Source organism: Ananas comosus, linkage group 1 (genome assembly GCF_001540865.1).
Source record: "Ananas comosus cultivar F153 linkage group 1, ASM154086v1, whole genome shotgun sequence".
NCBI lineage: Eukaryota > Viridiplantae > Streptophyta > Magnoliopsida > Poales > Bromeliaceae > Ananas > Ananas comosus.
In genome coordinates, this window is record NC_033621.1 from 21005815 (window position 1) to 21024467 (window position 18653).

Below are 18653 nucleotides of genomic sequence, written 5' to 3' on the forward strand. Positions count from 1 at the left end.
GTAATATTTTCGAAATATTCTTGCACTATTTGTAATGTTACATTACTGACCAGATTATAAACTGAATGAACCATACAAAGTAATCCTAACAGAATTGCATATAATCTTGGCAGAATAATCCGAACTAAACACGTGCTCATTATTATGCTATTAGCTGCACATCCCCTCTTTATAGGTTGTTTTATTTTAGGCTAAAATACAGAAAATTTTCTTTAAATATTTGCTCTTACACTTTACTCTCTTGTCCTCTAAAAATATTTATTTTCTTTCTTAAAAATTTAAACTTGTAGTCCTTACCCTTGCACTATTACTATTTTGTATATAAATTGTATGTTACAACTCGATAACGTATTGAAATACACAATACACTCTCAGAAATGGTGGAAATGCATACAAATCTATTATTTTTCATTATACCCAACTATACATCCTAAAAAGAAAGACCGATCATCCTCGGGTGCCTTATCGCTGAAAATGACACAAAAGTAAATGGTCTCGTTTAATTCTTAGAAATAATTTAATTTTACTCAAATTTTCAGTATTTCATGCAAGGGTGTGGCTTGAGATTATGGGCGCATAGTTCAGTATTTGAATCCAATGGGCTAGGCCCATTACCATCAATCATGTAAATTGTATGTTGTAGTTCTCAAACTATAAGGCCTGTGACATTTTGATTGTCAAACTTTAATTTATTATAATTTCTGACTCAAATTTTCCAAATTATTACAATCAAATTCTGTAATTAATTTAATTGGTTGCGTATTAATATATCACTACTGTGAAAAGTGGTGTACGCATCCATGAAGTAAAAGTTATGCGGTATATTAATAATTGACACATCATCAAATACAACACTACTATACCACTTTCACATTAGATATGTTAATATTTGGTCAATTAAACTAGATTATGGAACTTAATTGTAACAATTATAAAAATTTGAGATATAAATTATAATAAATTGAAGTTTAAAAATTAAGTGTTACCACCCACAGTTTGAAGACCAAAGGTGAAATCTACCTTTATAGGGAAAATTTTAAATACCATTCCTGTGATTTTGTACTTTCTTACTTTAGCATCATGTAATTTAAAATATATTACTTTAGTGCTCTGTGGTTTTATTTTTCTCTTTCCATTATTTTCTCTGTTAAATTTTTCATTAAATCAATGATAAAGTTAAAATCACATAATATTAAAATGAAAATTTGATAAACTACACGTACTAAAGTGAATATTCGATAAACCATAGTTGGGGTATCTGAAGGATTTTGTACACAATTTAATGTAAAGTTAATGTAGTGCTGACAGAAAAAGAAAAATAAAATAACGGACTACAAAAATAATACATTTTAAGCTACATGATATTTAAGTGAGAAAGCGTGAAACCACATGGTGGAATTTGAAAATTACCTTGACCTTTATCAGTCCTAAATTCCTAATGCGATTCTAATCAAGCAACGTAAGCATCATCTAAGGCTTAGTTTGGTATTGAGGTCAATCTAACGCTATTACATAGAATAGAGTTGAGAAAAAATATATGGAGATATGTTTCTGCGTTCTTCGGTGGAACCGTAGAAAATATATCGTAACTGATTAACCGCAATATACTGAACACAATATTACGTATGAAAATAAATAGGATATTTTTTCATCATCGTTTCTCAACGTACCTAACGCAATCTTCCCGCAATCCTAAACTAAGCCTAAGTACCGTATAAAGGGAGGCGCGTCACCCGCTCTTTCCCACTTCTCCCGCAAGAACCCTAAAATAATCGACCTCTATCGTCGTCTTTGCTGCAAAGAGAAGGCATTGAGAGGAGTATCATCATATAGTGCCTTTTCTACTAGCACTGCTGCAGGGCGAACAGGCCCTTAGCATTCAAACTTTTTCAATCTATTCGTGCTTCATATTCTTAGGTTTTTTTTTTTCTTTGATATGATGGATTTTTCTTCAGATTGTTTATTTGATGGAACTATGTTATTGGGCTGCTGAGTTTCTCTCTTTGCGTTATATAACTGCAACCAATTCCTGCTTAATTTGCGTCTTTAACAGTAGATTTCACTGCCAGAACTGGTTTCCTTTAATCTTGATTCTGCCAGAACTGGTTTCCTTTAATCTTGATTCTTTCTTGTTTACATTAACCTTTGGGCGCATCTAGGAATAAAAGGATATCCAAGAATCTTATTTCTACTTATCCTATTACTAAGAATGTGGCATTTCGGTGTTTGGTTCGTATGGTTATATTATTTAGTCATATATTAGTTAATCATATTATTTAAGATTAAGAAAAATATATATTTAATTTATTTGTTTTGTTAATTAATTTCAGATAATGCTATAAAAAATTTCAACATCATTTTAGAAAAAAATGATAGAGAACATAGATTAGAGAGCGAGTATAATCAAAGAAATAGGGAGAAAGATACAGCCGAAATTGGAGGGAGTGAGAGAGTTGAAATTTTAGAAAAAGTGGGGGAAAGAGATCTTAGCTTAGAGAGAGAAAGAGAGTTAAAACTTAGAGGGAGAAAGATAAGCTTAGAGAGAGATATGAGGTTAGAGAGTAAAAGAAAACAATACCAACTAGCCGGCGAGTGAGGAGAAAGAAAAAGATTAAACATATTATGATTATTCCAATCTATTAATATGATGACACCCACCCTCCCTTAAAGGAATGAGATTAGTATTTTAGGATGAATCCCACTCTTAAGTAAATTCAACATTACCAACTAAATTATTTAGTGCGTTTAGCTAAACACCGTTATGTTTTTTTATTCCTATTGGATTATTAGGAATCTTAAAAAGATAGCGTGAACCAAACGCACGCTTTGACAAAAGAATCCTAGCCGCTGTTAGATAATATCGATTCATGCATAATGCAGCTATTTTGCTTATAAACAATGTATCTCGAATGGGAGCAAACCAACTAGAATATATAAAGCTTGCTTGTATGGCAACACTTGGATTTTCAGGATAGTTGAGATTATGGTATTGGTTTTACCATGAACTTTTTTCTCCCAATCTTGATTTCATAGTTATAGAAGAAGCATCATATATACGTATGCCTTGATAGGCCTTTACTTGTAAAGTTTTACTTGTGTTCGACTTTTCCTAATTGCTTGCTTGCTGTGAAAAGTGCACTAAAGGAGTATGGCATTTCATGTGAGCTCAATTTGGTAGGAGATCAATTTGCATGAATGTTTTGGTTTTCTCCTTACTGATTCACCCTTATGCTTAATGTGTCTCACGCACCTCAGTCTGAAGCAGTGCATCTTTTTAGTTTTGAACTCTTTTGACAACGTTGTTAATTCTGTATGTTGAGGGTTCCATGACTATTTCAACCACTGTGAAGACTAGGGACCCTTACGTCATTGTTAAAGCAAGGGATCTAGCAAAGCTTTTGTCGAGGAGTACCCTGCACCTCAGGTATGTTCATCTCTTGACAAATTAACTTCCTACTGTAATTTACTAAGTGTTGGGTAACTTCGAGGATGTTTTCCGATGCTAATGTACTTGATCTTTCATCGCCTATTCATTTTAATCTTTGCAGAAGTTTTATGCTTAAAAACAAAAAAAAAACCCTTAAAATTGACGTTTGCTTGTGATCTAAGTCCTTTGCTATGATTGTTGGCATCTAAAAGTGCCATCTAACAAGTAACGTCTTGCCATACTTCTAATTTTGCAGGCAATTAAAATACTAAATGATGATATGCAATGCGACGTCATCAAAATTGGTAACCTTGAACGCAACAAGGTTTGTACACAATTCTTCACGTCTTTAATTCTTGTGATGTAAGTTGTACTTTTTAAACTGTTAATTACACTCATAGCTTCTCAAAACTTGGCCTTTATTGAGTAGAAAACTTCTTTCAAATAAGAGGATAGAGACAAATATGAAAATCTTATAAACCAGAGTCTTAGTAATGGTGATAATCTTTGTTGGATGTACAATCATTTAACTACTGATATATCACCTCATATTTAAAATACATTCCCTTAACCTTCAATTTGTTTCTTCTCTTTTGTTCCAAACGTTGGAAGGGAAATTTCTATCCATATCCTTGGCCTTTTCTGAATCTTCATAAAAGTCCCTAACATTTACCAACAACTGTTTCATTCCCTCTGAAACTGCATCTGTAGTCGTATAAGTCCTTGTAAAGCACCTTTTAGGTGGCATTTTGAAATATTCTGTTTACTCCTGTAGCCTTTGTTTTCTTTGAACAGTTTGGAACAAGATATATAAGAGCTAATATACAATTTTCCTCCTCCGCAGCAACCTAGCAAGGTGAGTTAGGGATATGTTTTTTATATTCTGATCCTTGGGTTTATATGTGTTATTTCTTATGTTTTCTCTCCCTGTTTGCTGTGAACTTTGCTAGTTCTATGACTTTGTAATCCTGAATACTGCAGATTGACTTTCAATTGGAAAGTGGTGAATATTTCCTGAGCGACAAAAAGAAACGGCAAAGAAATGGCCAGAGAAGCTGGAGAAGCAGGCAGAAAATGCTGCTGAAAACAAGAGAGAGAGAGGCCGCGTTTATTTCACCAACAGTTGCTTTCGAACTTTTACAGTTTGCTATTATTTTAGAGCAGTGTAGTTTCTATTATGGATTCTTTTGCCAGCTTCTTTTTCCCTCACGCATTCCTTTTGGGTTGAATAGGAAAACCCTGGACATGCGGCTAATTCTGCTAAAATTAATAATGAGAATAACGATGTAGCTGCCATTGCGAAGTCCTTAAAGGTATATTATTTGATTGTTTTTTGGTTTTAATGGCATTTGCTTAAAATCCTATCAGACAACTTGTAGATTGCAGATTTAAAATTTGTGATCATTCTATCTTGTTGATTTTGATCTAATTGCTCAATGATGTCTACCTAATATGGTTTTGTCAACGAATACATAATATCAAAATGCTTATTACCTAAACTGCAATTCCTGAAGTGAATTTTTTTTGCTATTCTAATTAAAGTGAGATTCAATTGATCGACTTTTCCTATTTTATGAGTCATTCCATACATGTGCTTTTTGTACCTACTGTCACATATTAACTAGGATTTTATTTATCGGTCAGGCCTTTTTTTCACCATGATGCAAAAATCTTAGCGCCCTTTGTATGTGTGTCCTGCATTTACCTTTTCGAATGTTTGCCCTTGAAAAACACTTAATTGTAGCTGTAGCCCTTTATGGTGGAAAAACTTTCAATTATAAGCCCAGAACAACTTGAACTCCATTTATGCCCCTAGATACTGATGACTTCCTACAAATGGTGAAATAAACATTGTTGCGTAACTTGAGTTATATCAGAACTTCCATCTAAAGGTCATTTTTGTGATATATATCTGGTGAAAAAGATAAATATTTTATGTGACTAACCTGTTGTTGGTTGGTTAACTAATGATTATAAACATGTAAGTTCACTTTATATATCGCTTGACTAATGTTGTATAGAAGAAACTGAAAAAAAAAAGTTATGAACTACAATGTACATACGCAATTGCTAGTCTTTGATAAATAATTACATCCATAGCGCCATAAAAGTTTGAGTAATGCTTTTATATTTGTTATTTATGGATATCGTTCATTCATTCCTATTCAATGGCTCAGATTTAATTTTTATTTAATTGTGATCTGCAATAGCAGGTCATCTTGAGAGAGGTACCGGTCACAACGTATCCAAAAAGAGCATTTTGGTCTTTTGATTCAGGGGATAATTAAATCATTTTGCCCTTACTATATTATCTAAATCTCTCTTCTCTCTTTATTTTCATTTTCTCTCTCTATCTTTCCTCTCTATCCATATATATCTCCTTGTTTTCATACGAGGAAGCTTTTAAATTATTTGACAACATTGTCTTGAATTTCGGGTTTGGGTTTTCGGGTTTGGATTTGGGTTTGGGTTTCGAATATTTGGTCAATTTCGGATTTGAATATGGATTTTTGAAATCCATCGGACTTGGAAATGGGTTTGCAATTGGTAGTCGGGCTCGGATTCCGGTCCTTCAACCTTTTTTTTTTCCTGACCGGTAATCTTAATATTTTTAATTTTTATATTTAAAATTATATTTAAAATATTTATTATCTCCAACGGTTAAAATATCATTATGTTTAATTAAAATTATATTTAAAATATTTATTATCTCCAACGGTTAAAATATCATTATGTTTAAAATATTTATTATCTATAACGATTTAAAATTGTTCTTAATCTTATTGAGTTTAATGGGTTGAACAGAGCCACTTGATAGAATAGGTTATAGAATAGGTTACGGTCTGATCGGTCGAACCAATTAGTTCAATCTGATCGGTTGAACCAATTAGTTCAATCTAATTTTAAATCATTGATACCCACTTAATTAAAATAAATAATAAAAATCAGGAAGCTTATTGCAAACCAAAAGGTAATAAACTAAAATTCCAAAAATCGAATACTATTTCTAAAATTTTTAAAATTTAAATTAATGCCTAAATTAGAGGAATTTTAAAATTCCTAAAATTAATGTTTAATTACTGCAAAATTAATGTCTACATTTGAAATATCAATTAATTTTTTAATTTAATGCTTAAATTAATGCAAAATTAGTGCCTAAATTTGGTATATCAATCAAAACTTTTTTAAATTTTGAGATGTTTAATTACAAAATTACTCTCGACATGAAGTTACCTTTTATCCTTTTATCCTGCTACATATTAAATTGACACCTTTATTCCTTATTGACGAATGATTAAAATAAAGTTTATATGGATAGCACCTTCTCGGATCGGTACTGCAACTTTTCGGCTGTTGTTTTTACTGTCTATCCTAGCTGGTATCTGAACTGATCCTACAGCACCTAAATCTCGATGTGTTTCCTCATGTTGGGAGTGTGTTCCTTTTATTGCAGAAAAAGGCGAAGGATTTCCAAAAGAATCAAGAGCATGAAAACATTAGAGCTGAATTATAATACCGCCGGTGCCGGAGAACCGCGCTCCAAGAAGAAACACAAATCTTCAAAAGCCTAATTAACCGAAGGTCTCCACAAGGAGTTTGTAGCCTACTAATCTCATCCAAAAGTTTTATTCTAAAAGTAGACTTATGAACCTAATATTTGCAAAAATAGGATCGAAGTTGACACGTGGGTGGTGTGCTAGCGGAAACAGATAAACGAGGTGAGACATGTACCACTTTCACATGAAAGCGGCAAATCGTTTACAGCGTTCATATGTTTTATAGAGCCTAAGAAGGCGATGAATGGTTCACCGCTTTTATGTAGTCAAAGTCGAGAGACAACAGAGCAACAGAAAGTTAACTAAAGGCGGTGTATCATTTACTGCATCTATTTACTGCATCTAAAGGGGGTGAATTATTTACCGTATCTAAAGGTGGTAAATCGTTTATCATTTTTAGATGTAGTGAATGGTTCACCGCTTTTAATCTGTTTTCACACCACAGTAACAGAAAGCTGCAAATTTTTCACATTTTACAAAATAATAATTTTGTTCAAACATTTTAATCACAAGAATGAATTTATAAATTCATCCATGCTAATTTCAATCACACTTTAAGCATATAAAGTGAACTATAGTAATGTCAATACACTTTAATATGAATAAATTTATATAATACTATAAAAAAAATCTATATATAAAAGATCAGAAATATCAAATATATATGAAGATTCAAAAAATTTTAAGAAAATCAAATCCTATCCATGCCCACCCATGCTCTCGCCCTCGTTCCCTGCCACGGTCACGTTCGCATCCGTGTCCTCGACCTCGTCCTTGAATATGCATATCATTCTCTATCTCAGGATGCACGGGCTTAATGTCATGCATCTGATCAATATGCTCGATGGCGGTGCCCTCGACAACCAACTCCATCATTTGCGTCATTGCGTGTCAACGACCGATGGCATTATCTCCTCCTGCATCTCAACAATAGGTTCGGTGGCAATATGATTCTGTGGCCGTCGCCTACGTCAATATACAATATCATCGCGACCAATCTCCGATGTGGATGGAACGTCGAAGGGAGGATAGGCGTGAATGGAATATCAAAATAGGGTAGCTCTGACGTTGATGTAATATTAAATGGAGGAATAGATGCTGACGGGATGTCAAACTATACTTTCGATGTCGAGGGGATGTTAGATGGATGAATCGGGTCGGATGTCGATAGAAAATCATATGCAGACATGGAGGTGGAGGGAATTTCATCGTGATAATAAAAAATCGGAGAAGGAATATCTGGATGCCCTATCACCGGTAATGTCGGAAGGCTCTCTAACACACTCTCGAGATCCCACCTCATATGTGCTAGAGCATCCATCATTCTAGATGGCTCCGGAGCATCCATCTCCGGAGGATCATTTATCAAATGTCCAATATTCCTAACAGTATGCCGCATAGCATCTATCTGTATAAAAATACATGTTCATATATAATGAATATCCTTATATTAAAATAAACAATAAAATAAATTTATCTTACCAATGTTCGCTCGACATGCCCGCGCGGCAGAAAAAAGAGGAGGCTGCTATACAAAGACGAGAAATCCATCTCCTTGTGATTCTCCAGTGGCACTACGTATATACAGAGGTGGCTCGTACTGGATCTGGATCAATAAAAGGATTCTGCTCTGCAATATGCTTCAGACGATCTGCCCACTGTTGAATATATGGAGCATGAAAAGCTGCTCAGTTCTTTCCTGATCTACCCTGCGATGTGATCCTCTGTACAACCTCTACGAACTCCAGCCAAACTAGCACAGAACTCTATCAGGTACAAGTAGCTCTACTATACGGTAACATATCAAGCAAGTACTCGAACGTCAGACTGCAGAGCCTTCGAGAAAAAACGCTGGAAGACGATTCAAAACATCCTCCGTGTAAGGCATCCATGTAACTTGTACAAGTGTATAAACTAGAATTAATATAAAATTAAAATATATGCGTGTGTATTTAATTCAAGAAATCTGTATGTATTTGCGACTCTCTCTGCTGATCCAACTCATCGCGGTAAAATTCAATGTCAGTCGCCTTGACATTTTCACGAAATCTCAATCCCGTATTCCACATGTAAGAAATGATAAGTAATATATTTTATTATTTTATAATACATCGATAAAATAAGTTTTGTACAAATATTATATTATATTTAAATACAAATCATACCGACAACCTAGTGGACAATCATACAGATCCGATAGAGCTCCAACTCTATCGGGACGTCCAATGTGTATATGGTCCCGCGCCCAGATCTAAAAACAAAATATAGTTAATTAAAAAACTAGTAAAATAAAGTAAGTGAATATCACGATAACTAGTTAATTAGTGATTTTACCTGTAATAGTGTATCAAAAGTACAATACTTGGCTTTTTCTTCATGGAGGCATTCCCTAATGCCTGATAAAGATGGGCCAAGATAGACGTGCCCCAAGCTAGAAATCCGCGGAAGTCCGCAAGTAGCGGTAGCCACTTATGGTGAGCTCGATATCCGGTGGAGTTCGGAAATAAACTACATCCAATTTGAAATAAAATATACGCTAGTTCAGCTGCTGCAACCACAGACGGCAGAGCATTCAAAGGGACATGCTGGAAATGCTAAAACAATCACTCCAAGCGGATCTAACTAGCGGCGACATCATCTGGCTGTATCCCAAGAAAGAACTCACACATATGTAACCAATCAAAAGAAGCACGTCCCGTGACAGACTCTCTAGAGACTCGAAGTCTAGCTATAACCGCCACGTCAAGTAACGTAACCGTTATCTCTCCGTGACATAGGTGGCATGTCTGCATCTCGCGCTTCCATTGCTCCGTCAACGCCTTTACGCTACGTGACGTGGCCGTTATAGCCGGACTTCGAGTCTCTAGAGAGCTTGTCACGGGACGTGCTTTCTTTGATTGGTTACATATGTGTGAGTTCCTTTTTGGGATATAGCCAGATGATGTCGCTGCCGGTCATATCCATTTGGAGTGGTTGTTTCAGCATTTCCAGCATGTCCCTTTGAATGCTCTGCCGTCTGTGGTTGCAACAACTGATCTAGCGTATATTTTATTTTAAATTGGATGCAGTTTATTTCCGAACTCCACCGGACATCGAGCTCACCACAAGTGGCTACCGCTACTTGCGAACTTCCGCGGAGTTCTAGCTTGGGGCACGGCTATCTTGGCCCATCTTTATCGGGCATTAGGGAATGCCTCCATGAAGAAAAAGCCGAGTATTGTACTTTTGATACACTATTACAGGTAAAATCACTAATTAACTAGTTATCGTGATATTCACTTAGTTTATTTTACTAGTTTTTTAATTAACTATTTTTGGTTTTTAGATCTTGGCGCGGGACCATATACACATTGGACGTCCCGATAAAATTGGAGCTCTATCGGATCTGTATGATTGTCCACTAGGTTGTCGGTATGATATGTATTTAAATATAATATAATATTTGTACAAAATTTATTTTATCGATTTATTGTAAAATATATTACTTATCACTTCTTACATGTGCAATACAGGATTGAGATTTCGTGAAAATGTCAAGGCGATTGACATTGAGTTTTACCGCGATGAGTCACAAATACATACAGATTTCTTGAATTAAATACACGCACATATATTTTAATTTTATATTAATTCTAATTTATACACTTGTACAAGTTACATGGATGCCTTACACGGAGGATGTTTTGAATGGTCTTCCTGTGTTTTGTCTCGAAGGCTTTGCAGTCTGGCGTTCGAGTCCTGCATTTTGTCTCGAAGGCTTTGCAATTTGGCGTTCGAGTCCTGCGTTTTGTCTCGAAGGCTTTGCAGTCTGGTGTTCGAGTACTTGCTTGATATGCTACCATATAGTGGAGCTATATTTACCTGATATAGTTTTGTGCCAGTTTGGATTACTACAACATATACCAGAGCCCGTAGAGGTTGTACAGAGGATCACATCGCAAGGTAGATCAGGCAAGAATGCAAGAACTGAGCAGCTTTTCATGCTCCATATATTCCAGCAGTGGGCAGATCGTCTGAAGTATATTACAGAGCAGAGTCCTTTTATCGATCTAGATCCAGTACGAGCCATCTCTGTATATACGTAGTGCTACTGGAGAATCACAAGGAGATAGATTTCTCGTCTTTGTACAACGGCCTTCACTCTCTTTTCTGCCGCGCGGGCATGTCGAGCGAACATTGGTAAGATAATTTTATTTTATCGTTTATTTTAATATAAGGATATTCATTATATATGAACATGTATTTTTATACAGATGGATGCTATGCGGCATATTGTTAGGAATATTGGACATTTGATGGATGATGCTCCAGAGCCATCTAGAATGATGGATGCTGCTCCAAAGCCATCTAGAATGATGGATGCTACGGAGCCATCTAGAATGATGGATGCTCTAGCACATGTGAGGTGGGATCTCGAGAGTGTGTTAGAGTTCCGACATTACCGGTGATAGGGCATCCGGATATTCCTTCTCCGATTTTTTATTATCATGATGAAATTCCCTCAACCTCCATGTCTGCATATGATTTTCCATCGACATCCGACCCGATTCATCCATCTGACGTCCCCTCGACATCGAAAGTATAGTTTGATATCTCGTCGGCATCTATTCCTTCATTTGATATTACATCTACGTCAGAGGTACCCTATTTTGATATTCCATTCACGCTTATCCTCTCTCCAACGTTTCATCCACATCGGAGATTTGTCGCGATGATATTGTATATTGACGTAGGCGACGTCCACAGAATCATATTGCCACCGAACCTACAGTTGAGATGCAGAAGGAGATAATGCCATCGATCGTTGACATGCAAATGATGGAGTTGGTTGTCGAGGGCACCGCCATCGAGCATATTGATCAGATGCATGGCATTAAGCCCGTGCATCCTGAGATAGAGAATGATATGCATATTCGAGGACGGGGTCGAGGACACGGATGCGAACGTGACCGTGGAAGGGAACGAGAGTGAGAGCATGGGAGGGGCATGGATAGGATTTGATTTTCTTAAAATTTTTTGAATCTTCATTTATCTTTGATATTTCTTGTGATTGAAATGTTTGAAAAAATTATTATTTTGTAAAATGTACAAAATTTGCAGTTTCTATTGCTGTGGTGCGAAAACAGTTTAAAAGCAGTGAACCATTATCTGCATCTAAAATGATGAATGATTTATCGCCTTTAGATATGGTAAATGATCCACCGCCTTTAGATGAGATAAATGATGCGCCGCCTTTAGTTCTCTTCCTGTTGCTCTACTGTCTCCCGACTTTGACTACATGAAGGCGCCTTCTTAGGCTTTATATATAAATAAAAACATTATGAACGTGGTGAATGATTTGATGCTTTCATGTGAAAGCGGTATATGGTTCACCGCGTTTATCTATTTCCGCCGGCACACTGCCTACGTGTAAACTCCGAGTCTACTTTTGCAAATCGTAGTTTCATACGTCTACTTTTAGAATAAGCCTTTTGGATTAGGTTAGTAGGCTAAAAACTCCGAAGAGACAAGCATTGCTGAAAGATCAATTGTTGGATTGTCAAAAAGGTGAACTTTGCCATGCCGTTTTGACAAATTGTATTACAGTCCAAAATGTAGAGAAACTATAAGTGGGACTGTAATCGGGTTTTTAGGCTTAATTTACTCAATCTTTTGATCAATTCCAAGCGCTCGATCGATTGCGCATGCTTAAGTTGTTTCTGCTGCTGAGGTTTGTTGTAACCCCCATCTTAATGGGATTGTTGACCATCATCTTCGAGCCATGCGTGTAATGTATGAAAATTTTGAACTTCTTTTCCTGAAATTTCACGCTTAGAGCTTATTGTCCAGCATTGTACTCTCCAAAATCTTAGACCTGGTGTCGTACGTTTTGTTGCTATTTTTGGTTTAATGATGGCGGAGTGCTTGCAATTTATGTTAAGTTTGTTTAATGAAATGGAAAAAAAAAAACTTAGTGGTAATATTTTCTTTTTGTCTTTTCTGCTTGTATATTGTTTGGAAGAAGATGCCGTCCGGTATGAATGTTTTGTAAGCAAGCTAAAATTAACTAAAAATTTTAAAAAAAAATTTAAAAAAATTCATTCCAACAATCAGATAAAATTTTGGGTAAATTTCAAATTTTCTTTCTATGGTTCTGCATGTTTTTATTTTGTCGTTGTGTGGCTCAACAACTTATATTTTAACTGTTTTGTGCTTTCATTTTTAATTTCGCCTAAATATAGCAGTAAAGTAATACTTTCTAAAAGAATTATAGGACGGTAATATATAAATTAGAATAAGAATAAAGTGTTGTAGTTTATAAAAAGGTTACTCTGCTAACCTCTTCAAATTGAAGTTTACACTTAAAATTTGCTTTTAAGAATACAAAAGGTAACCTTTTCAAAAATAAAGTTTATGCGTAAAGTTTGTTTTTAAGAATTAAAAATGGGGAATAATATCGAAGGATCTATCCCTGTGAGAAATGTTCTCTAGGGTAAATTACGCTTTTGTTCCTCAAATTATAAAATGCATGACATTTTGATCCTCAAACATTAATTCGTTGTAATTTGTGATTCAAATTTTTTGAATTATTATTATCAGTAAGTCACACAATCTAATTTAGTTGACTAAATAGTAACTAATATATAATTAATATAGAAATAGTATAGCATAATAATTATTGTTGCATTATTAATAATAATTAATACTTCCACATTATTTTTATGTCATCAATTTGCCAATATTTAGACAACTAAATTGTATTACAAAATTTAATTATAATAATTTTAAAAATAAAAATAAAAATTTATAATAAATTAAATTTTGAAGACTAAATTGTCACGCGCCCCGAGAAATTTCTACACTTCTATTCCATCACTACACTTCTATTCCAACATGCATAATGAGCTACTATTTGCTGGCAGCGAAACTCCAAAATTCGTCACAATGGAGGCTGGCGACCAGAGCAAGAATCTGGATAACCTATGCAACTTTCAATTGCAGCCGGCCCAGCTACATGCTGACAAATTAATTAAAAGCCAGCACTAAGAAAGAAGAGATTTAATTATATGGATAAGGCAAAGCAAAAGCACTCGTATATAATGTTAACGTGCGTATGAAATTCTTGTGCATTAACAAATATTTCTCAAAGCGATGGCGCTCAAATTTTGCGTTCGCCGAATAATGCTGCGGGTCGGCTACTGCAATCCCGAGAAGGAAACACCGCTGGCCGGATCTAACCTTCGTGATTACGATGCTGCAGTAGAATCTGTGGAGCTGATGAGCGCGGCGTCGGCGGCGGCGGCGGCCTCGCTGTTGAAGGCGTCGGCGGTGCAGGTGGTTCTCAAGGGGGGAGCGGTGGAGGTCTACGCGTCGGCGGTCCCGGCGTACCTGGTGATGCGGAGGTACCCGGCCGGGCTCTGCCTCGCGCGGCCGGACGTGTTCGCGAGGCCGCACGAGTCCGTCGTCTGCCCCACCGAGCGCCTGCTCCCCGGCCAGAAGTTCTACCTCGTCCCCGCCTCCACCATCTCCAAACTGCGCCGCAGAATTCCCCGCAACATCAACGACAAAAGCAGCAGCAGCAGCAGCGGCAGTAGCAGCAGCAGTAGCAGCAGTAGCGGCGGCAACTTAGACATTGTCGAGGGGAGAGCGAAAGCGATGGTGGCGGCAGAGAGGGAGAGGGAGGAGGAGGAGGAGGAGGAGGAGGAGGAGGAGGAGTGCGTGTGCATGGCGAAGGACTTCTACAAGGAGAAGGAGAAGTGGGTGAAGTGCTTCCGCAAGAAGCTGGCGAGAGGAGGCGGAGGAGGAGAGCTGCAGAAGTCGAAGAAGAAGAAGAAGAAGCCGTTTACGCCGCCGGTAAGGAAGGGAGAGGTGGCCAGCCGGCAGCACAGAAAGAGGATGCTGGGTGGGTGGAAGCCCAGCCTCCCACCCGTTCAAGAAGTGTCTCCTGAATTAGTTATTCGTTAGCAACACACATGCCTGCGAGCTTCTTCCGCCCCCAAGAGACAAAAAAAAAAGAAAAAAGAAAAAAGAGGAAAAAAAAAAAAAGAAAGAGAAAAGAAGCTAGACACAGTTGGGTGAGTGTGGGCTTTTTTTTTTTCTTTTTTTTTTTTTTTTTTGTTTGACAGAGAGAGAAAGTTAGCGTGCTATCCGCTCAATTTATTTCATTTAGAAATAAATTTAGCTGAAAATGTGAATCAATTAGAATTTGAACTTGGATCTCGGATACTAACCACCAAGCCCTTTTACCACTTGCGCTAGGGACGGTCGGTGGGTGTGGTGCATTCAATTGCTCCGTTTGGATGGGAGAAAAATGAGAGGGAAGAGGGGTACCGGAGAAAATTATTTTTATTTTGCAAATGTGTATAGAATTTGTCTCAACTATAGATTATTTTGATTTGGCTGTTAAACCTTTTAAATTTTTGATTTCATAATCCGCCCTTTCAGTTGGTTCGACTTTAAGATTTGAAAATATTGTTTATCTTTATAGGTTTAATTACTATATTTCATGCAATTCTCGTGAATATAAATTTATTTTGAAAATTAAAGTGGTGTTGACTTATTCAAATCAAACAAATTGAGAGATTAGTTAGTAAAATTAAAATTTTAAAACATTAAATAATCAAATCAAAATTATTTAAATAAAAATTTTAAAATACTGAATAGTCAAAACAAAATGGCCTATGGGTCAAACAAGTTTCATACTTTTTTCTTAATCTTTTCTTTTGTTCAGATTAAAACTGAGGAAGAAATGTAGAGAAACATATGGTGGAAAGGCAATGCTTTTTTACAAAAAATATTACTATTTTTTGTTTATGTTTTTTTAATGGGAAAACTTCAAAAACCACTCCTGTGGTTTCATAGTTTCTCACTTTGCCCCCCTGTGGTTTAAAATGTATCAAATTGCCCCCCTGTGATTTTGTTTTTATCTTTTCGATAGCTTTTTAGTTAATATTTCATTAAATTAGATACAAAAAACTTCAATTACCCATCTAGATTTATCAAATATTCACTTTAGTACCCTTTAATTTTAACTTTATCACTGATTTAAGGCAAAAAAAATAATGAAATTGATATGAAAAAGAGAAAAAAGAAACCATAGAGGGGCAAATTGATACATTTTAAACTACAGGGGGGCAAAGTAAAAACCTACGAAACTACAGAGGGGTTTTTGAAGTTTTTCCTTTTTTAATCTTCTTTTTTTCCTATTCTCTCTGTCCAAATGAAACATTTAATGTCCATGGATGATGATAAATTATATTGTCAGGATATGGTACTTTGCTGTCTCTAAGGTATGAGGTTTGATTCTGGTGTGTGTTATGTTCACAAAATTTGTGCTTTTTAATTTCTTAGATTTATGCAGAAAATCTAAATGTTTTAACCTTGTTTTAGATGGTAGAATAAGTTATTCAATAATGATTTATTTGATACTAAATTTTTTTTTTATGTTGGAATTAAAAGTATTTGATTTTTGCTCTTTCAAAGATCTAATAATTCATGATTTGAAAGGATAATATATTTCACCAATAAGATAATTTACCGAAAAAAACTTAAAAATTAAATATATTATTTCATTATAGATATTTTATCACATTTAGGGTGCGTTTGGTTCGAAGTCGGAATCGGAATCAGAATCGAAATCGAAATAAGCTGGAATCGGAATCGGAATAACTCATGACCTAATTATGTTTGGTTCGTTATCTGAATCGGAATCGGAATAAATCATTTCCATTGTCAGTGTTTGGTTGAGGTAGATATAAAAAACATAGGCTTCGTTTGGAATTGCGGGGAATTGCGTTACGTGCGGTGAGAAAGTACGTTGGAAAAACACCATGTTTGTTTCCGTACGTAATATTGCGTTCCGCATATTGCGATGAGTCGGTTACGATATATTTTCTGCGGTCCCACAGGAGAACGCATAAGCATATCCCTATATGTTTTTTCTCAACTTCATTTTATCTAGTAACGTTAGATAAAACTCAATACCAAACTAAGCCGTAATCAAATTAATATACTAACTTTATCTTTATAATATTATTAATTTAAATTCAAATTAAATATTAATATTAAAAATTTACAACAAAATTTTGAAATAACGACAAAATTTTAAATCTATTTTTTTAAAAAAAAAATTAAACTTTGAAGTTGAGTGGATAATTCAAAATATAAAACTAAATTTCGATTTATTCAAATTCAAACTTAAAATTACAATTTAAATTTTAATTTGAATTCATAAATTTAATTTAAGTTTTAAATAAAATTTGAATAAAACTTTATATAAATTAAAATTTTAATTTAAATTCAAATTCATAAGTTAGATTCGAAATACTTGATTAAATTTTAATTTTTAATTCAAATTCAAATTAAAATTTAAAATTATAAATTTAATTTCTAAATTTAAACTCATCTTTTAATTTAAAAAAGTTGAAATAATAAATTTAATCCGAATAAATATCCATTTCGTCCGGATTCAACTTCCAATCCGGCTTAGGAGGCCGGATTGGAAAAAGAGGTGATTGGAGGATTTACATTCTACTCGGAAATCGGAATCGGAATGGGACTCCCGCATACCAAACACCCACAAATGAATTCGCCGATTCCGACAAGCAAACCAAACACGCCCTTATTGTTTATCAAATATTACAGGTTTCTTATCTACCAAATACTACAGATTTCTTAAGTGAGACTTTGTTTGAATATCAGAAAAGTTATCCGATAATTTATTCAATACTTTATTATTTATTTATTTTTTTGTGATTAGGAATTTGATTTTTATTTTTTGAAAAGTCTTGGCATTCATAATTAAAAAAAAATAACATATTTTATTTGTAAGACAATTTATCTTCTTTTGGAAAACTGACTTGAAAATTATATATTATATTCATTCTATACATTTTATAACGCTCCTCACTTTTTAAATACTATAATTTTCTTAAGTAATCAAAGAAATACACTTGAATAAGATGTTCGTGCATCAAATAAAAAATCAAAGAGCTATGCTAAATAAAATTTTTATCCATCAAAATAGAGCCTATACGAATTTGTCGATACATTAATAAACCATAGAAGATCTTTATAGCAGACCCAAAGAACTTTTCTAACATGAAAATTATTCAATATTCTTAACAGCACAAGAAAAGTAAGGATCATACGGGTTAATGCAGTACGTGAGAATCAAATCCATGCCATTAGTTTCTGATACTATTTGTGGATCGTAAGCGCTAACTAATTATTCTAAAAAAATATGCTAATAAAAAGGGCGGACTATCGTACTTAAGGGCTTAGGCACAACACTTTACGGCCTCGACATGACTCAACTCATCTAGATGTTAGGTTTATTGTTGGGTCTCTTACCATTAATTCTATTATGGATCACAGATCCACTCAACTTTTTATGCTTAGCCCAATTCTACTTATTAGTTTCCTAAATCTATTATCACAGGACAGAAAATTTGAGCCAATAATAAATAGCCAACAAATAATATATACAATCAATTTTTTAGTCATTGTATCTTATAATAGTACCATTACTAAATAGTAAATTATAGGCATTCAAATGTTAAAAAATTGGTAGCAAATACCATTCACATACTATCAACAATATTTTATTTAGACTATTGTGTAAATACAAATATCAAAACTCAATAAAACGAGAGACTACGAATAGTTCATACATTTGTAGATTAATACAT

At 34.8% G+C, this 18653-nt stretch overlaps 1 protein-coding gene across 10 annotated transcripts; it reads left to right on the forward strand.

Annotated features, from left to right (window-relative positions):
* Nucleotides 1735–7840, forward strand: LOC109722032. Of its 10 annotated transcripts, none has more exons than XR_002219371.1 (7): nucleotides 1924–3424; nucleotides 3684–3752; nucleotides 4223–4283; nucleotides 4409–4740; nucleotides 6882–7009; nucleotides 7098–7146; nucleotides 7788–7827. XR_002219371.1 is itself a non-coding variant. In XM_020249895.1 (6 exons), exons 2-6 carry the CDS (start codon nucleotides 3708–3710, stop codon nucleotides 6939–6941), a joined length of 339 nt encoding a protein of 112 aa, XP_020105484.1. In that variant the 5' UTR covers nucleotides 1924–3424; nucleotides 3684–3707; the 3' UTR covers nucleotides 6942–7545. The 10 variants fall into 10 exon arrangements, 2 of the variants coding, with proteins under 2 accessions (XP_020105484.1, XP_020105477.1); XR_002219367.1 differs by lacking the exon at nucleotides 7788–7827 and having other exon boundaries at nucleotides 4272–4283; nucleotides 4409–4549; nucleotides 4660–4740; nucleotides 7098–7544; XR_002219370.1 differs by having other exon boundaries at nucleotides 6882–7146; nucleotides 7788–7840.

What these genes read in the sequence shown, in the direction of transcription:
- LOC109722032 (XM_020249888.1), top strand. Translation starts at nt 3,708, where the DNA reads ATGCAATGCGACGTCATCAAAATTGGTAACCTTGAACGCAACAAG. An exon ending in CCGCGTTTATTTCACCAACA is followed by an intron (nt 4,550 to 4,659) that starts GTTGCTTTCGAA and finishes TGGGTTGAATAG; the next exon opens with GAAAACCCTGGACATGCGGC. An exon ending in CCATTGCGAAGTCCTTAAAG is followed by an intron (nt 4,741 to 5,640) that starts GTATATTATTTG and finishes CTGCAATAGCAG; the next exon opens with GTCATCTTGAGAGAGGTACC.